Source organism: Hyla sarda, chromosome 4 (genome assembly GCF_029499605.1).
Source record: "Hyla sarda isolate aHylSar1 chromosome 4, aHylSar1.hap1, whole genome shotgun sequence".
NCBI lineage: Eukaryota > Metazoa > Chordata > Amphibia > Anura > Hylidae > Hyla > Hyla sarda.
In genome coordinates this window covers 270658935-270671346 of record NC_079192.1, presented here as the reverse complement: position 1 = coordinate 270671346, position 12412 = coordinate 270658935, and the positions used below count along the sequence as shown (strand labels likewise).

The window sequence follows — 12412 nt, the reverse complement described above, 5'->3', positions numbered from 1 at the left end:
TTTGCTAAGAAAACCGAAAAGGGGCGTGGCCATCGGGGAAAGGAGCATGGTCTCTGAAAAGGGGCGTGTTCCCGACATTTTCACAAAAACCCAACATATTTACTAAGGTTTCCACATAAAATGTGGTGGATTTGAGCTGAGGAAAACCAGACAGATCAGAGCATGTGTAAAAAAGTAAAGTGTAGGGAAAGTGGAAAATGTAGGGAAACCTTAGTACCGTGGAAAATAAGTTGTAGGGAATTAAAACCCGCAAAGAAACCTACACAACACTCTTAGTAAATAAGGGCCATTGTGATCGTTTTTTTCTCTATGGATAAATAGGGGTATTGTTGATTTGGGAGATATTTATACCAATGGTATTAGCCCCTTTACCCCTTAAGGTCCAGGGGTTTTTCAGTTTTTGCACTTTCATTTTTTCCTCCTTACCTTTAAAAAATCATAACTCTTTAAATTTTGCACCTAAAAATTCATATGATGGCTTATTTTTTGCACCACCAATTCTACTTTGTAGTGACATCAGTCATTTTACCCAAAAATCTATGGCGAAACGTAAATGATAGTTTTAAGGTCATTGGCAATATATATCCAAAAGGTTATGCCATGTTGCTCGTGCTATTCATGCATGCTATGGTTATCATTATTATTATTTCTCATTTGTTTTAGCTGATTGTCACAATTCTTTACCATATGCTAATTTACATGTCTTTAGATCTTATGACCCGGTTGTAACTAAGTGCATGTATACTTAAGATGGCGGGTTTCCCGCCTTGAACTATTTATTGCCTGACGAAGAACCCGGCTCGGGTTCAAAACAATGAAGTTGCATTTTATTGAATAAAAGCCATTTTATTTTTAACTTTGGCTAAACTTGATCTTATTCCACTTGGGGAAGGTGCCAACCAGGACATCTATACACATTTTTTCCTTTGCTGATCTTAAGGCCAGAATGGGCTGTGTCTTTAAGGGGTTAGACTCCTTCATGTGTAGGGGGATTGTTTGTTTGCGGATCATTTATACCAATGGTATATTAAACTCCTTCCTGTCTAGGGGCATAGTTCATTTGGGAGACATTTATAGCAATGGGATAGTAGACTCATTCATGTCTAGGGGTATTGCATTGTTTGTACACAAATGAGAACCGGACAGCTTTTCAGACCACCAGTGGCAACTGGCTTTTACAATAACAAAAAGAGTTGTGCAAACCCTTTTTTGTCTAGGAAACTACTTTATCAGTGACGTTTGACCCCCCCCTATGGCAGGGTTCTCAAACTCAAATTATCTGGGGGCCACTGGAGGTAGAGGCTGAGCCGCATGCGCCCCTCACATATGATGCCCCCATCATGCACCCCTCACATATAATGCCCCCATCATGCGCCCCTCACATATAATACCCCCCTCATGTTCCCCTCACATATAATGCCCCCATCATGCCCACAGATAGATATGGCCCCATAAGGTAGGGCTCCCCAGTAGGTACACAGGCCCCCAGATAGATATGACCCCCATCTGGTACGGCTCCCAAGTAGGTATAGAGGCCACAGATAGATATGATCACCATCACTGATGGGAGTAATATCTATCTGGGGGCCTGTCTACCTACTGGGGAGCCTTACCTGATGATCAGGTAGGGGTTCCCAATAGGTGTACAGGCCCCCAGATAGATTTTACCCCCGGCAGGTAGGGCTCCTATTTAAACAATTATGCCCCCTAAGAAGATAGGATAGCCCCTGGTGATAAGCAGGTCCTCCCTTATTAGGCAAGTAATTAGGCAAGTTAAGTTAAGTTTCACAGCTACAGTACTTACATCTCCCTGCTGCAGCCCAAAACGAGCCTTGTTTTCGGGGATGCGAGCGTTAGGTGACATCATCACATGCGCTGCGCAGGACGTCAGCGTCCCAGCGTCTGGCGCTGCGGATGCAATGATGTCACCAATTGCGCGCATCCCTCCAGAAAGGCTCGTTATAGGCTGCAGCAGAAAGATATAGGTACAGTAGCAGTGTGTGCCAACGTGTGTGAAGTCTTCCAGCATTTAGCGCTGCTTGCCCGAAGCAGGGCTCAATTCCTGAAGAAATCACCTGCCCGGCGCCTGGGCCACAAAATTTTGTTCTGCGGGCTGGGAGTTTGAGACCCCTGCCCTATGGATTGTCTAAGATGTACCCTGTAGTACATTACATCTGTGAGATGCAAAACAGTAGTTGGTACTATGTATCATGTGTGGTAAAATTGGAGCTCCCTGCAGCCACTGTGGACCTGAAGTGAATAGAGAAATGTGGAGCCCTTAACTGAGCACCTCTCTCCACTCCTTTAAAGAATTATGCTGAGTTTATTACATACTCCCAACATATGAAAGCAGGTAGGGTGTACTCCACCACTCTCAGGTGCTGCCATGTAAAATATATTGCTCTTGTACAAAAAACTTCAAAAGTTAATTGCAGGAGAATCAAAGCATCTCTGCGGTCATAATTTCAGTTCAGGACTATAAAGAGCAATGTAAAAATATATACTGAAACAAAAATCTAATTTTCAGTATTAAAATACAGAATTTTTTTTTAAAATATGTAATGACTGCTGTTAGAAAAAAATATGAACAACTTTTCGCAGCTGACTTCCTCAGTCACTTCTTTCCCCAAAAATACTCCTTTCTTTTCTGGGCACGCTCTAAGACTTGAGATGCAAGGGAACTTGAAGCTGCTGACCTAGCAGATATTTGCGATAGCCGGTCATCTGGGGGAAAAAACAAATATCTGCTGTTATTGCCCATTATGGAAAAGTTTTAAAAACTTTTACAAAAACTATTAAAAAAGAAACTGACAGCCTGTTCACCTGCATGAAACCCAATAAACTGAGTTATAGTGTGGGTGAACCTGAGTAAAATCATATCATACTTACTAAAATCAGTCCAGCCGTCTGAGATATAACCTCCATTGCTAGAATGCAAATTACGTGAAGGGAAAAGAAATATATGCGTGATCAAGCAGTTGTTACTGTGAAACGGCCCGTTGCACTCAATCAGTTCTCCGGAGCTGATGTCTGTTTTCTTCCCTTCCTTTCTGCACTAATGTACCGTGCGATTCTTCAATAAAAATGGATTACGGTAACTTTTTGCAAACAAACGTGGTGAGTGCAACTTATATTTCTTTTCCCTTCACCTTTTGCATATTGCTATTGTTTTCACATATGTTAGCACCACCACTGCTTATCCTGTAGGATAAACCATCCACAGCCGCTACTAAGCATACAATTGGTTTTGGGCCACATCAGTAGTGCCGGACTACTTTTTCCTCTTTTGCAGAATGTAAATTACATTCTCTGTACAAAGGTGACAGGAGCAGACTTGCCGAGCATCCATGCCTCCGTCCTCCTTGCTCAGCTACGCCCGACCATCAACTGAATATTTAGAATTCTTCACTCTCACGTCATTAGGAAGTGAGAGTGAAGATGGAGAAGTGGCACTTGTGCTCTGCAAGAAGAGCAGATCAGAGTGATGTGGGCACAGGTTCTCACATCACTAGGACATGAGAGTGAAGAATTATGAATATTCACAAGATGAACGAACATAGCTAAGGTAAGTGGATGGAAGCAGGGAGGCTTGGCAAGCAGGCTTCCATCTCCCCCAATATAACGTTTGCCAGATGCTCCTGTGGTTCCCTGGCAAGTGTGATATTAATTGTATGCACTGCATTTTAATGGCTTATTATTGTTTGCACTATGTACTGTGTATTTTAGTGGCATCACTTTGTACTTTCTTACTACTAGAAGGTGTGAATGTAATGTAACCTTGCCACGCAATCAGTGTTATTTATTGTATGATATTTATATGTGGTGATATTGCCTGGTAATACTATCCAGTGATGTTGTCAGTTAGGTCTTACATCAGAATATTTAAGGGTAGGGTCACACACAGCACATCCACAGCATATCTGATGCTGTGTATGTGCTGCTGGCAGTCACAGAGCGACAGCAGAGCCAGCTCCCTGCAGCTACGAGTGTCTGTTCATAGCGGCAGATTTCCCACAGGCAGTCATCAGCTGACACACAGAGCTACATGGTCGCAGCAGGGAGCTCGCTCTGCAGTCGCTCTGTGACTGGTGGCAATGCATCCGCATCGTCAAATACGCAGTGGATGCGCTGTGTGTGACCCTACCCTAAAAGTATAGGCAAAAGATATGAACAGGAGAGTGAGTGGTCTGGTAGCTTAGGCAGCCATACAACATTGGAAGACTCTCCTGCAAAACAACCAAACTACATGGCCACTTACAAACAGCCAGGAGACACAGCTTGCAACATCAGCGAAGGGACTCTTCAAAGTGTTAATATTGTAGTTTATATTAGATAAAAATTTTACTGTTATGCTAAAAGTAGACTAAGAGAACAAGTACATGCTTCATCATGCACCATACCTTCAATGCTATTGTCCTCATAAGGTGCTGCATTGTAAAAGTTGTAACTGTTAAATTTTCCTGAAAAGAAAGAATTACAGTTATGCAATAAACGCACATAGCAAACACTAATATAGAACAAAAACATGATTTCTATGTAGAGTGTAGCCTTGGAGCCGCTCAAAAGAAAATATTAGGGAACTGACCTAAAGAGTACCCGTCATCAAACCATATTTTCTAAACTAACTCAGATTATATTCCCTAACTACTCCTAACACCCCTTCTGTCCTGCATGCACTTCCTAAGTTTGGTCTCCTGCCATGACGGGAGGAGACCAAACTAACTTTTGACTTGCAGGAGGGAACAGAACAGAGCTGCTTTTTCAATCACATTAAAAACATATAAAGATTGAGAATTTTAACAGCAAGTAAATAGCAAAGTGTCTTATAATCACATAAGGAACAATATATTATAAGTTTTGACAGGTACTCTTTAAGTGCAATTCTATAGTAAAATAGCAGACATTTAAATTAGCAGACATTGGTTTATCAAAAATTGTAGTTTATTAAAGAGTTCCTTAATGTATTAGTTTAAGGGAGGAATGCAAGTTTAAAGAATGCAGATTGAAGTGTATAGGATATTGGGAATGATCCTGCTAGAGTAAACATATCTTAAGAATCCACGAACATGTGACAAGATAAAATCTCTATAATCTCCTGACAAGGATATACCTAGTTCTTATTCCCATAAGGAAAGATATGTAGGAGGGTACAAGTAAATATGTAAGAGAAGTATTTGATGTTGCTGCAGGGAATTAGGTATGGTTGAAGCTAATTTAGACCGGATTTTGTCTATACCCTTTCTAATCTGCTTTAAGGTGTGAAATGGTTCGCCACTAAAGATTTCTTTAACCTTACCATTGTGTTGAAACTCAGGATCTCGTAATGATCCGTGTATTCGACATGATGGATTCCACTGTTGAGATGTGTGCTCAAGAGCTTTCTCCACAGGCTTGTTGACTGGATAATATATAGCTGCTGGAGAAGTATTGCTGGAAATACGTGGACTTGGCCATGGATCCTCTCGTATTGGCAATGGATCAAAAGTCATCAGACCAGCAACAGGGGGAGAGTTTACAGAGTGATTCTCCTCACCCTGGAACATAAAATAGTAATGAAGCTAGTAATAATGGCACATATTCCCATGTTATTAATAACATGTTATTGCATACACCCCGTAGAAAGGTTTGTGCTATAGTAACTCCTGTGCAGGTTAGTATATAGTACCTGTTTCAGGGAAACAACATATAGCTAAACCTGGCAAGTTGCAGCAAGCACTTGAGTGGACTGTTCATGCACATTTCCATTGTCACATTGCTGTGAATTGTAATGATATCTAAAATCCATTTGGCTGCCAATAATTTCTTCATGTTAATATTAGGATAGAAATATCTATCCCATTTGGAGTGACAGTCACTTCTGAAAAAGCTTAATAAATACACCAGAACTTATAATTTTCTGACAGCTCAAGTATGGCACAAGTAACTAGGTTTGCATTTGCTTGCACTGGCCAGTATGTCCCATTATCTATAAACACCAATCTGTGCTGCTCTCACCAAGTGGGCGGGGCTTGGCGATGAGGGTGTGGTTTTGCACAAAGTGGATGAGACCAATCCTGCCCTCAAAAATTACTATTTGTGTAGACACCAATGGGGGAGATTTATCAAAACCTGTGCAAAGGAAAAGTTGACCAGTTGCCCATAGTAACCAATCAGATTCCTTCTTCATATCTAAATAGGCCCGTAAAAAATCTGATCTGATTGGTTGCTATGGACAACTGGTCTATTCCTTTGCACAAGATTTGATGAATCTACCCCTATGACTGGAAAAAGGTAAAGGTTCTTCCTATTGTGCCCATTAATTGTAAACACTTTAAATGAGAAAATACTGTTTGTTTCCCCTCAAACAATTTTATCGCCTATCCACAGGGACAGATCAGTAGAACAGGTGTCTTACTGCCCCTGTTCCTCCTCCCTTATACTGTATGAGAGTTAAAAAAAACTGTTGTGGCACATAAGCACGTGGATAAAATCATTGCCCAATTCAGACTTATTTGTGTGGGTAATGCGGAACCATAGACACCAGACCCTTGTTCAAGTGATTGTGGACGTCTCAGTAGTGGAGGAGGTCCCAGCTACCATGGGATGTGGATATATATATATATATATATATATATATATATATATATATATATATATACACACACACATATTTACAGTCATGGCTGTAAACTGTAAATGTTGGCACCCCTGAAATTTTTCAAGAAAATGAAGCATTTCTCCCAGAAAAGGATTGCAGTAACACATGTTTTGCTATACAAATGTTTTTTTCCCCCTTTGTGTGTATTGGAACTAAACCAAAAAAGGGAGGGAAAAAAGTAAATTGGACATAATGTCACACCGAACTCCAAAAATGGGCTGGACAAAATTATTGGCACCCTTAACTTAATATTTGGTCCCTTTGGAAAAAAATAACTGAAACCAGTGGCTTTCTATAACCATCAATAAGCTTGTTACACCATGTGTGACCACTCTTCCTTTGCAAACTGCTCCAGGTCTCTCTTAGGGTGGGTTCACACCATGATTTTTCTATATGGTTTTGGCATATGGTTTCATAAAAAAAAAAAAAAGTATCTAACTGTACAGAAAACCATGCGCATAGACTTCCCATTCAAAACCGTATGCACCATAATGTATACGGTTGTCTCTGTTTTTCAAACCATACTTTTTTTACTTTTTTTTTCCGGAGAGAAAACCATAGCCTACCACGATTTTTGGTCTGGGTGAAAAACCATATTAAACCGTATATGTTTTTTTTTTTTTTTAACATGGGAGTCAATGGGAACCATACAGAGTCGTATGTGCGTACGGTTTCGTCCGGTTTTTAACTTTGCACAGTTTTTTTTCTTTCAATTTCAATCAAACAAGTGAAACTTTATTCATAATGGAGTGAAAAGTTAAAAACGTATAATGCAACCGGATATCATTTTTAACCCCTTAAGCCCGTTTTTTCCTCCTTACCTTTTAAAAATCATAACCCTTTCAATTTTCCACCTAAAAATCCATATTATGGCTTATTTTTTGCATCACCATTTCTACTTTGCAGTGACATCAGTCATTTTACCCAAAAATCCACGGTGAAACGGAAAAAAAAATCATTGTGCGTCAAAATCGAAGAAAAAACGCCATTTTGTACCTTTTGGGGGCTTCCGTTTCTACGCAGTGCATATTTCGGTAAAAATGACACCTTATTATTCTGTAGGTACATACGGTTAAAATTATACCCTACTTATACAGGTTTAATTTTGTCGTATTTCTGGAAAAAATCATAACTACATGCAGGAAAATGTATACGTTTAAAAATGTCCTCTTCTGAACCCTATATTTTTTTATTTTTCCACGTACAGGGCGGTATGAGGGCTCATTTTTTGCGCCGTAATCTGAAGTTTTTATTGGTACCATTTTTGTTTTGATCGGACTTTTTGATCACTTTTTATTCATTTTTTAATGGTATAAAAAGTGACCAAAAATAAGCTTTTTTGGACTTTGGATTTTTTTTACGTGTACGCCATTGACGGTGCGGTTTAATTAAGGATATATTTTTATAGTTCGAACATTTACGCACGCGTCGATACCACATATGTTTATTTTTATTTACACTGTTTTATTTTTTTAATGGGAAAAGGGGGGTGATTCAAACTTTTATGAGGGAAGGGGTTAAATGATCTTTATTAACACTTTTTTTTTTTGCAATGTTATAGCTCCCATAGGGGCCTATAACACTGCACACACTGATCTTTTACACAGATCACTGGCGTGTATTAACACGCCTGTGATCAGTGTTATCGGCGCTTGACTGCTCCTGCCTGGATCTCAGGCATGGAGCAGTCATTCGCCGATCGGACAACGAGGAGGCAGGTAAGGTCCCTCCCGGTATCCTGTAACCTGTTCGGGACGCCGCAATTTCACCGCGGTGGTCCCGAACAGCCCGACTGAGCAGCCGGGATAGTTTCACTTTCGCTTCAGATGCGGCGGTTAGTTTTGATCGCCGCATCTGAAGAGTTAATACAGGGCATCACCGTGATCGGTGATGTCCTGTATTAGCCGCGGGTCCCGGCCATTGATCGCCGCAGGGACCGACCCGATATGACGCGGTGTCACCACGTGACCGCACGGCATATCGCGGGAGCCGGCGGAGGACGTAAATATATGTCCTTCGTCGTTAGGAGTTAAACTATATACGGTTTTTAACAGTATACAGATGAAAATTTGTACACATGTTTTGATACAGTTTAGTCAAGTTTTGAGGAATCAGTTTTTTTTATCAAAAACCTGATACGGGAACTGTATTGCAAAAACGTGGTGTAAACCCAGCCTTATTGGAAGGGCGCCTTTTCATAACAGCAATTTTAGGATCTCTTCAAAGGTGTTCAATGGGATTTAGATCTGGACTCATTGCTGGCCACTTCAGAACTCTCCAGCGCTTTGTTGCCATCGATTTCTGGGTGCTTTTTGAGGTATGTTTGGGATCATTGTCCTGCTGGAAGACCCAAGATCTTGGATGCAAACCAGATTTCTGACACTGGGCTGTACAGTACGACCCAAAATCCATTGGTAATCCTCAGATTTCATAATGCCTTGCACACATTCAACGCACCCAGTGCCAGAGGCAGCAAAACAACCCCAAAACATCATTGAACCTCCACCATATTTCACTATAGGTGCTGTGTTCTTTTCTTTGTAGGCCACATTCCATTTTCGGTAAACAGTAGAATGATGTGCTTTACCAAAAAGCTCTATCTTGGTCTCATCTGTCCACAAGACGTTTTCCCAGAAAGATTTTAGCTTACTCAAGTTAATTTTGGCAAAATGTAGTCTTGTTTTTTTATGTCTCTGTATCAGCAGTGGGGTCCTCCTGGGTCTCCTGCCACAGTGTTTAATTTTATTTAAATGTCGACGGATAGTTTGCACTGACACTGATGCCCCCTGAGCCTGCAGGACAGCTTGAATATCTTTGGAACTTGTTTGGGGCTGCTTATCCACCATCCGGACTATCCTGCATTGACACCTTTCATCAATTTTTCTCTTCCGTCCACACCCAGGGAGGTTAGCTACAGTGCCATGTGTTGCAAACTTCTTGATAATGTTGCGCACTGTGGACAAAGGCAAATCTAGATCTCTGCAGATGGACTTGTAACATTGAGATTGTTGATATTTTTCCAAAATTTTGGTTCTCAAGTCCTCAGACAGTCCTCTTCTCCTCTTTCTTTTGTCCATGCTTAGTGTGGCACACACAGACACACAATGCAAAGACTAAGTGAACTTCTCTTCTTTTTATCTGCTTTTAGGTGTGATTTTTATAGTGGCCACGCCTGTTATTTGCCCAGGTGAGTTTAAAGGAGCATCACATGCATGAAACAATCTTATGTACCCACAATTTTGAAAGGGTGCCAATCATTTTGTCCAGACCATTTTTGGAGTTTGGTGACATTATGTCAAATTTGCTTTTTTTCCCTCCCTTTTTTGGTTAAGTTCCAATACACACAAAGGGAATAAACATGTGTATAGCAAAACATGGGTTACTACAATCCTTTCCTGTGAGAAATACTTAATTTTCTTGAAAAATTTCAGGGGTGCCAACATTTACGGCCATGACTATATATATATATCTCACCAATTATGTGGATATGTTATAAATATAATATAAAAAAAAAAAAAAAAAAACATTTTATTGAATACCTAATTCCCAGATAGTCCCCGACATTTTTGCACAAGCAGAATCTAGGGAGTTCAACAGACACCCAACATCAACAGTTTTAATCGTGCCCTAAAGACACATCTTTCAAAGCAGGCCAATAACATCCCCTAATTGGTCTTACCTACTATCACTTTGTTCCCTTTTGTGACCTCTGGGTCGATGCAAAAGTGCAATATTTAGCTCTCTCCCCCTACGCTTTCTGCACTTTAGGCATTCAGAGATGAACTATTGACTGGTTCACCCACCTTTATGTAACCTACCCTATTTATAAAGCACGGCTGGGCCACTGTATCAATAAGATCTTTTCTGCCTTTTTTCGCATCGCCATCCCTCATAGATTTTAAGCTCTCGCGAGCAAGGCCCTCACTGCTCTTGTTTTAATATTTAGTATCTAAACTGTAATGTATGATAATTGTCTTTATTTGTACCCCCCCAAATTGTAAAGCGCTGCAGAATCTGTTGGTGCTACAAATAAATATTATTAATATAAGAGCTGCTAAGACTTGAAAGCCGAAGGCATTTTTTATATGATGTGCACACCAAGATGTTTTTAATACATTTTTCAATAAAGAATAATTCTTTTTATAAGAATATATTAAATAGACTAGTGTTGAAGTCTGTTTTTTAGCAAGTAATTCAAGTTATTACACCGCATCTGTACATCTGTAACTCTCTGCACCTTCCTGTCAGGATAGCCCATGAGTAGAATTACCAGGTGAACTTTGACCACATTAACATGGTCTATGTGAATCCTGCTAATTTACCATAAAACTTGCCAAGGAATAAGGAACTACACCCACAGATAAAGTACAAGTACGTGAGTTACTGTTAAGGCGAACATGAATACCGCATTTATCGGCGTATAACACGCACTTTTTAGGCTAAAATGTTTAGCCTAAAGTCTGTGTGCGTGTTATACGCCGATACACCCCCAGGAAAGGCAGGGGGAGAGAGGCCGTCGCTGCCCACTTCTCTCCCCCTGCCTTTCCTGGGGTCTAGAGCGCTGCTGTCGGCCCTTCTCTCCCCCTAGCTATCGGCGCCGCTGCCCGTTCTGTCCCCCTGACTATCGGTGCCGGCGCCCCATTGCCAGCGCCGATAGCCAGGGGGAGAGAAGCGGCGCCGACAGCCAGGGGGAGAGAAGGGGCAGTGGCACCCATTGCCGGCGCCGCTGCCCCGTTGCCTCCCCCCATCCCCGGTGGCATAATTACCTGAGTGGGGTCCGCGCTGCTCCAGGCCTCCGGCGTGCGTCCCCGGCGTCGTTGCTATGCGCTGAACGGCGCAGCGCATGACGTCAGTGCGCTGCGCCGTGCATAGCAACGACGCAGGGGACGCACGCCGGAGGCCTGGAGCAGCGCGGACCCGACTCAGGTAATTATGCCACCGGGGATGGGGGGAGGCAACGGGGCAGGGGCGCCGGCAATGGGTGCCGCTGCCCCTTCTCTCCCCCTGGCTGTCGGCGCTGCTTCTCTCCCCCTGGCTATCGGTGCCGGCAATGGGGCGCCGGCACCGATAGTCAGGGGGACAGAACGGGCAGCGGCGCCGGTAACCAGGGGGAGAGAAGGGCCGGCAGCAGCGCTCTAGACCCCAGGAAAGGCAGGGGGAGAGAAGTGGGCAGCGACGGCCTCTCTCCCCCTGCCTTTCTTGGGGATGTATCGGGGTATACACGCGCACACACGCACCCTCATTTTACCATGGATATTTAGGTAAAAACTTTTTTTTACCCAAATATCCTTGGTAAAATGAGGGTGCGTGTTATAGGCCGGTGCGTGGTATACCCCGATAAATACGGTAATTAATTTAAGGGTCATTAAAAAAAAAGTTATACTTCATTACCAGATGTTACAGTTAATATGATATAAAGTTTAGCATTACCTGATTTGACTTTCTTTCATGTAAACCATTGGGTAATTTCTTGGGGGGAGAAGAATCTCTTTTTATGGATTGATGCATAAGTTCTGAATGATCATGCTGTTTACTTGGGGACACTAAAAGAGCACCTCCTGCAAAACAAAAAAGATTATAACAAAATAAAACATACTATTTATGAACTGAAGCATAAATAGTACAGAAACATGTAGTATGAGCTATAACTTGGAAGCTTAAAAAAATAAAATAAACTATAATATGTACAATACTCACTTGCCATCTGAGGAATGTGACTATGCAGAATGAAAATGCAGATAGAAAACGCTTTGACAGCAAAATATTATACAGCAT

At 41.6% G+C, this 12412-nt stretch overlaps 1 protein-coding gene across 3 annotated transcripts in view; it reads right to left on the bottom strand.

Annotated features, from left to right (window-relative positions):
* Positions 1–344: 344 nt before the first annotated feature.
* MDM1 (Mdm1 nuclear protein) overlaps positions 345–12412 on the bottom strand; it is a 51868-nt gene continuing 39800 nt past the window's right edge. For all 3 annotated transcript variants that reach the window (XM_056574194.1, XM_056574192.1, XM_056574193.1), the window contains 4 exons: positions 12068–12195; positions 5297–5534; positions 4401–4460; positions 345–2724 (listed from right to left, as the gene is read on the bottom strand). In XM_056574194.1, the coding sequence (XP_056430169.1) occupies positions 2615–2724; positions 4401–4460; positions 5297–5534; positions 12068–12195 (536 nt within the window). In that variant the 3' untranslated portion in view covers positions 345–2614. The remainder of the gene's footprint in view (positions 2725–4400; positions 4461–5296; positions 5535–12067; positions 12196–12412) is intronic.